This window comes from Heloderma suspectum, chromosome 2, assembly GCF_057233095.1.
Source record: "Heloderma suspectum isolate Gila_16-S chromosome 2, 16-S_ref, whole genome shotgun sequence".
NCBI lineage: Eukaryota > Metazoa > Chordata > Lepidosauria > Squamata > Helodermatidae > Heloderma > Heloderma suspectum.
The window spans coordinates 5,507,122-5,516,122 of NC_139459.1; the positions used below are offsets into that span (position 1 = coordinate 5,507,122).

Consider the following 9,001-nt stretch of genomic DNA (forward strand, 5'->3'; position numbering starts at 1 on the left):
GAGGATGGCTTCCACTAGCATGGGAAGAGGGGTGTTGTGGAGGCGTGCGAAGATAGTGGACTTGCTGGACATTTGGGGGGAGCAGAAGATCCAGGAGCAGCTTCATAGCAGCCACAGGAACCTGGACTTCAAGGAGATCTCCAGGCAGATGACTGAGCGGGGCCACACCCGTAGCGCTGTTGAGTGCAGGGGAAGACAAAAATGCGCCAGGAGTACAGGAGGGTGGTTAACCATAACTCCCATTCAGGGAACAACGCAGCCACCTGTCCATATTACACGGAGCTCCACAGCATTCTCCAGGGGGATGCCACCATTCGCCCCAAGCGTGTGGTTGGGAGTCTGTAGATTGCTCGTGGCGCAGTGTGTGCGGAGACCCCGGAGATGGACCCCCTGGAAGGGGAAACATTGGAGATGCCAGAGGGATCGCAGGAAGAAGAGGATCGCCTTCCCTTGGAGGCGCGTGATGTGGGTAGATGCTGTGGCCTGGGTCGGTGTCTGGGGGTGGTTTGCGTGGAGCATTGGCTGTCCTCCAGGGGCATGGCCACATACTCCACCCCGCATGGTCCCAGTGTAGCCCCACACATGTAGCCATGCCACCTACAACCACAGGCTGCCCCATTGGCCAACCGGGCTCTGGCCCACCCGCATACTCGACAATACTCCCTGGTTGCGGGTTGGGGCAATGTTGGGGGGCATGTGTGGAGCGGTCTGGGCACAAGAATGATGGAGGTATTGGGTCACTTAAAGAAGGACATGCCCAAGGACACAGCGGGCAACCGGAGACACACTTTTCACAGGTCTTCTCAGCCAGGAGCAGGAAGGAGAAGAACCCTCCCATGATGGGTTTGCTGGTGAACCCGGGTGGAGCGGTGAGTTGGGGGGCGCACCAAAGCCTTTCCATGCACCTGCCAGTCAGTGTGGGGGGATGGGGGGGTGTCCACACTCCGCTGCCCTGGCTCCTTGAGCAGTTCCCGCAGAGTGATCAGGGGGTCTGCCCAGCGCGGCAAACGGTGCTACGTCAAAGCACCTCGCCGCGTGCCGGGCCTAGCCAGCTCGGGTGCCTGGATGGGCAGCTCCCAAACTCACTTTAATGACCACCCCAGGTTGCTCTGCTGTCCCCATCTGGGCACCTAAAAGCCCCACCTTGAAGCCACATCGCCCGGGGGGGGGGGAAATTCCTGGGTGAATCCTGGTTGAGGGGCGGCCAGCGCGTGTTTCAAGAAGGTGGGTTTTCCTTTCGCTTGGCTGAGATCCGCCTTGCTTTTCCAGGTGCAAGGCAGAGCGCACATGCTCAAAGGGGAAGTGGGAGTGCTACAGATGAGCTTGAGGACACAGGTAGGCAAGGAGAGTAGCATGCTCCCGCATGTTTGGTCCCCATGAGGGAGATTTGAAAGCAGGCATGCAATGTGTGCGCCGCCTGGATACCCTCAGACTGGCCCTCCAGGGCAACTCCCCCACTGGCCAACAAGCCCATTCTCCCATAGGGCTGAGCCCTGGCCAAGGTCTACCGCTGGTGGTCACAAATCAGCGTCGGCCAGCCCTCCACTTCCAGACCTCCCCGACACGCCCTCAGGGACAACTTCGTGGTTACCGTGGTATTGTTAAGGGTCTATACCTGCCTGGGGCCCTAGGCGTGGGTATTATCCCACCCTAGTCTTCACCCAGAAATTACATTTCAGAAAAAATCAACACCTCCAACATTCCCGGGCTTTACCTGGGGCAGTGATGGCTATTAGTGGGAGACAACCGTGGTTCCCGGCGATGGGCATTTCACACGCGGGCCCTGTGCGTGGCTATTGCTCTATGCCGGCCACCAGAGGCTGTACCGCACTGCATGCTTAAACCCTGTCAACTGTCTCTAACAGAGCATCTAGTGATGAACAGGCAGGCCACGTTATCCCCCACTATGCGCCTGTCACAAATAAGAAATAAAAGGAGCCGTAGAGCAGCCAATGATATTGTGGAACACATCATGCATCACGCCACAGAGGAGAATGACCGCATCCTCACGATCATGGAAGGGGATGCAACGGTGTTTAGGGAGTAAGTAAGAAGTTCCACTCTGGAGGCTGCGAGCAGGGATAGGAGAGCACTCATCGCCTCTGTAGATGCCCATACGGACATTCTCCGGGCAATGCTGGCAAAGATGTCCAATCAGTGCTCAGGGCGGGAAGCTTCTCCCTCAGCATACCCAGGAACATCAGGGGCCAGCCCCCCGATTGCACACTCGGGGACACCATGACTCCCAGGAATGTGAGAGGAGCCCAATGAGGCCAGGCGTGGCCAACGCGGGGACCCCCTCCTGGGTTCAAGCGGAGGCTCCTTCCCCCCAGACATCCATGCCAAGGCATGTTGTGGGTGCTCGGATGAGGCCCGTGCAGTTGCACAAGCACCCAAGGCAATTCTCCCCATGAGGGACTCCCCATGAAAGTTCCCTGCTTCCCCCCTCTGTCCAGGGCACCCCCCAAGTTCCACACGTCACAGCAAGTGAGCCGTGGTATAGTCTCCAAACATTGTTTCCCCAATGCTATGTTTTGCCTCCATGTTGTTATCATATTCTCTTTGCGGGTCAGGGGGATGCCATGACGGAACCAGTCTTGAGCTGGCTAGAGTCGCTTCCTGTATGGCAGGATTGGCTGTGCGCCGGAAAGAGGGCCCAACGAGACTTGAGCGCCCAAAGAGCGCCCCACACTGCTGCGCAGGACCACGCTCAAGTATCTATCTCCCCTGTGTATTCCTCGTCATCCCCATAGTAAAGCTCTTTAGAAACCAAACAAATATCTCCCACAAGTTGTGTTACTTATGAGAGCAGTGTGGCACCACAAAGGCGGCTTTATGATAAAAATTTATTTAAGTGCTTGCTCGTTTTATTTATAAGTCCTACTTACAAAGTGCCCCCCCTGGTGCAATAGACCCCAGCTTAACGCTTTCCCCCCCTCCCCCGAGCCTGCTCCCGACAGGCCTTCTTTTTATCCTGGGCCTCCCTCTCAAGGCGCGACAGCCGCTTCTCCATCTTCCCCACTGAAAAACAGGGAAAGATCCCAATCAGGGCCCCCATGAATAACAGCCCACATGTTGCCCACATACAGAAGCTGCCAGCCTTAGTTACTCACTGGTCTTCTTCATGGAGCCCTCCAGGCGGATGACGGCTCCGAGGACAGCGGTGCTTGTACCCGCCTGCCCCGAAGATGCTCCACTGGGCCCCGCGATAGCGGGCCCCGCCGAGCCTTGGGTGGGCTGCCCCAACGTCCCTGGCATGGCCGCACCTGCATTGGCGGAAGGGGAAGTTGTGTCAGCACGACCCCAGTGATGGGACGCCCATGGAGGGGGTGATCGCATGCCAGTGGGCCACTCTGGGAGAAATTCGGCATGTGAGCGGAGCGGGGAGAGAGCGTAGGGCTGCCCATGGGGAGGAGTGCTTGCCCTGCAGCAGGCCAGGAACTCGCTCATCTTTTCTGCTCATTCCCTCGCTGTGTGGCAATGGACTGCTCCGGGACAGCTGGCTGTTCCCCCACCAAAATCCCGCTGTCTGTGGCCCATCAGGGGCTATGTGCTGCTACAGGAGCAGTGTCCCCAGGACAAGGACATGCTGGGAAGGGCCTCCACCGCGCTCTTTCTAGCTCACCTGCGGTCCTCCTCCTGAGCGCGACCTGTCCCACAGGGGTGGGTTGGCTCCCAGCCCCAGATCCGCCTCCGCCACTGGAGGAGGATGGCACTGCCCCCCTGGAGCCACTGACGGCATTTCTTGCCACCCGGCCAGCGCTCTCTGCGGTGCTGGAAAAGAGAGGTTTGCGCTAAGGACAAAGGTGGCCCAAAGGGTTGGGGGGGTGCCCCAACTGAGCTCAAGTGCAGGCCTGGTGGCATTCCCACCCGTCACATGACAATCTCCCCACCAGTTGCCCCACAGGCGCACGCATGGGGAAACGTGTGCACGCGCAAGGGCGTTGGCGCACCGCCATGCTTGAGCGAGTGCACAGTTTCCTTGGCTTGTGCTGCCACAGCTGCCCAGAAATGTGGCACTGAGGTGAGGAGTGCTGTGCCCTGGTCCAGAGGGGCCCTTGAGAGGGGCAATCCCGGGTATTGCCCTCGCATGCCCAGGCTACACCCCATCGCCCGCCCACAGCCTTCCCGGGCTGTCCCGGGCAAAGCACCCCCCCAGTGGGGACAGCATAGTCGGGGGGCCCATTCAGGCTGTTGCATATTGGGGTGTGCTGCATGTTCAGCACGAGCAAGGGGGCACCACTGTGGCACACGTGGGCGAGGGGGGCGTACCAGCACCACGCACAGCCAGAGTCACCAGCGGGGCTTAACCCCAGGCATCATCGCCCTGCTTGGGCCGCTTGTCAGCCCTCCCCAGACACCACCATGCAACACACTCCACAGGTGCAGCACCAAAGACACAGTAGTGGAGACACCCCATGGCTGACCTGTGCTGTGCCTATTGGTGGGGCTCGGCTGCCTGGTGCGCACCTACAAGGCATGCATCTCCCTGTAGCGGGGAGGCTGTGCCACAGGGGGAGGTGTCCCAGAGTGCTGCTCCAGGGCCTCAAAGAACCGGGCCTTCAGGGCCTTGAACTTAGTGCGGGCCTGCAGGGCAGAGTGAGGGAACCCTGCCTGTGAGAGCCCCCTCGCTACTGCCCTGACCGCCTCATTCCCCCTGGTCGAGCTCCTCATGACCATCTCGGCGCGGTGGCCCTGGAGCAGCATCTGGAGCATCAGCTCAACCTCCCTCTCTGCCTGGGCGCCATTTTGCTGGCAGGAGAATGACAGTGGGGCAGTTTTGACAAGAACATAGAGCGTTCTGCCTCCCCTATTTCCTCGCAGCACCACCTGTCGACGAATCTCCGAATCTCCAATTCTTCGAAGAAGCTTTTTGGAAAGTGGGGTGGGGGGGCGGCCGCTGTCTCTTGCACATGTGAAGAAGAGAGGGGTGGGAGCCAATTACAGTTGTTCGAACAGTTTTAATCAGAGAGGTAAAGGCATGAACAAAAATGGGGAAGCAATCGGGAGCGAGCAACAAAAAAGACAGACACTGAAACCACGAGCCCACCAACCGCCCAAACATGGCCAGCCCCAGCGGGATTCCCAGGAGATGTCCCCTCACCGCAATCCTCCCCTGTTCTCCCACATGAATTTGCTAGGGGTGCACGAAAGTCACTTACCTGGTCTCGCAGTTTTTCGCGGTGGGGGGGGGGGAGGCGCTTCGCTGCTCTCCCCGCGAAGTTCAGGCCGGGGGGGGAGGCTTCCTGCCTCACCCGGCCGAAATTCAGGCCGGGGAGGAGGCGCCTCGCCTCGCCCGGCCGCGAAATTAAAAGTTAAAAAAAAAAAACGCCCCCGTGATAGGCTATGTGACGATTAACGTAGCCTATCACGGCTAGATCTGCAAAGTCAGCCATGATAGGCTACGTAAATCGTCACGTAGCCTATCACGGGTGACTTAAAAAAAAAAAACGCGTACGCAAATGGTGGCCCCCATAGGGAGCCGCCATTCCTGTTCCTTATTTGGTCGCTGCAGTCTACGTAAATCTTTACGTAGACTACGGCGAAAATAAGGGCAACGCAAATAGCGTTGCCCTTATTTTCGCCGTAGTCTACGTAATCTTTACGTAGATTACAGCGACCAAATAAGGAACGTGAATGGCGGCTCCCTATAGGGGCCGCCATTATCCGTACGCGCTTTTTTTTTTTTTTAAGCTGTGATAGGCTACGTTAATCGTCACGTAGCCTATCACGGGGGCGTTTTTTTTCTTTTATTGGAATGGCGGCGGTGGCAGCCGGTCAAAAGACCGGCTGCCGCTCCCGCTCCCGCCCCAGACGAAGACCCGACGAACCGCTGGCCGGACCCGCCGCCGGGAGGGACATTCGGGAAAGGTAAGTCCCGTCCCGGGGGGGGGGTGCGGGGGTGTGGGGGGGTGGAGAATTTCTCCCCGAAACTTGTTCGGGGGGCCGAACACATTGGCGCTCGGCCCCCCGAAGTTTCGGGGAGAAATTCTCCGCCATCCCTAGATTTCGCAAAGAGCCCTGTGGACCTCGTTCCCCCGCTAATTATGCACCTGGTCGTCATTCACGTAGGGAAGCCCCAGGGTGTCCAACACCACGGGGTTACTGTCCCCCCACGCCTCTGTCAAAGCGGCCCGTTAGTCTCGCATGCGTTGTGGAGAATGACACAGGCAGAAATCACCGATGGCACGTTTTCCTCCGCCACCTCCAGTTGTCCCGCGGGACATCTCCACCTTCTCTTCAGCCTGTCAAAAGTATGCTCCACCACGTTTCTAGCTCTGCTGAGGCGCTGGTTGAAGTGAGCCTCCTCTGGTGAGAGGTGTCCCCCAAAAGGCTTCATCAGCCAACACCTCACGGGTTAAGCTCCATCGGCCAGGATCAGCAGAGGGGTAAGCACACCGCCCGCTCTCCACCTTGGGTTCCCGAGCACAAACTTTCCTGCATCCATTGCTTTGCACAGTGCCGAGTTACGAAAGATGTAGGCGTCGTGGTTTCGCCCACTCCACCTGTTCTCAACATTGATGAATCTTCCCACGTGGTCCGTTGTGCCTTGCAGAAGCACTGAGTAGTAGTGCTTCCAACTGATAAACTTGCTGCCCTGTCTAATCGGGGATATGATCGAGATATGCATTCCGTCGCAAGCCGCGAACGCCCCAGGAAAGCCAAGGGCGGAGAAGCCAAGCATTGCCTGGAAAGAGAGGAGAGACCATATTTGGTGGGAGGCAGCCAAAGCATGAGTGGCTGTTGCCAAGCAACAGATGCATCCTGCTTGTGCCCTCATCTCCCCACACACTTGCCTGGACAAGCCCAGTCAAGCACAAAGCACACAGGACCCGCTGCGAGGGTTGTTTGACATGCTCCCGACACACACACACACACACACACACATGTCCAGGAGGACAGCGATCACCATGAACCGAGGAGTACCTCTCAAAAACCGCACAGACAAGAACCCATCCCCCGATGTGAACCTTGCCTATACCGTGCTGTAGTGAGCGCAGCTTCGATTCTTCGAAGATGCGAACCCAACCTAATAAAAACCAACAAATTAGATGGGTCTTCGATTCTTTGAAGATTTGAAGCATTGAAGATGTTCCCTCCCCCCAAAAAGCCACCCCCCCAGCTACACTCACCACATCCATGTCACCAAGGGTCACCGTTCTCTGCAGTAAAGCATGCTCCAGAGCAAGGCACACCTCCACAAAGATCCCCATGACCGTGGATTTCCCCACCCCGAACTGCTCCGCCGCACTCTTGTACAAGGCATGATTGGTGAGCTTCCAAATGGCGATAATCACCCTCTTCTGCACAGGGATCGCTCTGCGCAGTTGTGTTGAGCGTCTGGCCAAGAACGGTGCCACCTCGCCAACCACCTGAAAGAAGGTGCAACGAGGCATCCTGAAGTGCTCGATCCAGCGCTCGTCGTTCCACACCTGCAGAACAAGCCTCTCCCACCAGTCCTGGCTGCTCGGGCGCACCCAATACCTTCGTAAAACCTGAGGCATGGGGAAAAGAGCCACGTTGTGCACCACGGTCAATGTGTTTCAAAGCATCCTCGAACACAAGTTCTGACAGTGATGGCGGTAGCAACGCAGTACCCGGAGATGAGACCTCCGCCGCTCGGGTGACAGCCTCTCCAGAGCGATCAGTGCCTGGAGAGTACATATCAGGGCATTTGCAGAGAGAAACGGCAGCCTGTAGAACATTGCCAGTTCTGGACCCAGGGCTCCAGCCGGATTCGGACACCAAAGAAGATAGAATGTGTCCAGAAAGAGCTAACAGGGGATCAATGGGGCGAGGTGACGCAGGCGTGGTGAGGTTTCCAGCGAACAGCTGAGGAAGGACACCGAGGAGGGGAGGCGAGTTGATGGGAGGGTGGGCAGTTTATCGGCGGAGGTGGGAGGAGTTGCCGCTTCTCCAATCAGGGCGGCCCTGCTTTGGAGCTGGGGAACTGCGAGGCGCCGGAGTGTGACCCAAGCTCCCGCATTCGAGGAGGGAGTGGAGTGGAGAAAATGGGCGAGTGAGGATAATCACGTAAAAATGCGAGAGCGTTTAACCCAACGGGACACCGAATTCAGCACGGTGGCGGGTGCAATGTAGAACATATGGAGGGCACCAGGTTGGGAAAGGCTGGTCTGGGTAATGCTCTGTTGTATGAAAATATTCCCTGCACATTACAAGCCAATATGTCAAGGAGGAGGTGATGCTAGACCTTCCTCCCTGATCAGCTACTTTTCCATCTGAAGGAAACGTTACATGTATGGAGGAACACTCATGTGAGCCCCTCCCCCCCCATGCAGTCCAGAGCGGTACAGTCAAGTGCAAGTTTACCACCACAGTGAGAAATTGGCCTCAATTGATGCTTTTGTCTTTCCTGCTTCCTCACCCAGTGCTTTGATGAATAAGTGCCACCATGGAACCTAGAAGATATGGGTCAAGGTGGCAGGGAAGCTCATTAAAACCCTACTGCAAACTGTGGGCCATAAGAGTGGGGTTGGCCTAAAGTGTTTGAGAGAGTAAATAGGAAGAAAGCAACTCATCATCAGGATATATTTGCAATATATAACAACAAGCGTATCTGGGAACAGTTGAGATTTCTGATGGAAATCCAAGCAGAGCTAGTGGGAAATTACATGGGAAACATGAGCTATACCGTTCTGAAGTATAAGGGATTTGAAAATAGAAGCTTTGTCATGGTAGAAATTGACAGAGGAATGTAGCTAGTTATGGACACAGATGGCGGGGGGGACAGTGCTTGAATTATGGGGAAAATAAGGGCCTGTCCCAATACAGATTTTTGGGAGACTACACTATTTACAGCCCTCTGTTGTGAGAACTGTCCATTTATTCCTATTCTCTGCTTCCTGTTCTTCTGTAAATTACCAGTCCATAAGAGGACTTCTCCTCTGATTGCATAACTGCTATGTTTGCTCAGTGAAGCCTTCTTTGGTGAAGGACTTTGTCAAAAGCCTTTGGAAAGTCCTAGTACACAATGGGTTGA

The 9,001-nt window shown here is 56.5% G+C and overlaps 1 protein-coding gene across 1 annotated transcript; it reads right to left on the minus strand.

The window, feature by feature from the left end:
- Nucleotides 1-6,358: 6,358 nt before the first annotated feature.
- Nucleotides 6,359-7,706, minus strand: LOC146351904 (uncharacterized). The gene is made up of 3 exons (XM_084829633.1): nt 7,599-7,706; nt 7,134-7,496; nt 6,359-6,688 (listed from the first exon to the last, which is right to left on the minus strand). The coding sequence occupies exons 1-3, from the start codon at nt 7,704-7,706 to the stop codon at nt 6,359-6,361; spliced, it is 801 nt and encodes a 266-aa protein (XP_084685759.1).
- Between the last annotated feature and the right edge of the window lie 1,295 nt (nt 7,707-9,001).

What these genes read in the sequence shown, in the direction of transcription:
- LOC146351904 (XM_084829633.1), bottom strand. Translation starts at nt 7,706, where the DNA reads ATGTTCTACAGGCTGCCGTTTCTCTCTGCAAATGCCCTGATATGTACT. An exon ending in GGCGGAGGTCTCATCTCCGG is followed by an intron (nt 7,497 to 7,598) that starts GTACTGCGTTGC and finishes CCCATGCCTCAG; the next exon opens with GTTTTACGAAGGTATTGGGT. An exon ending in CCCTTGGTGACATGGATGTG is followed by an intron (nt 6,689 to 7,133) that starts GTGAGTGTAGCT and finishes CTCTCTTTCCAG; the next exon opens with GCAATGCTTGGCTTCTCCGC.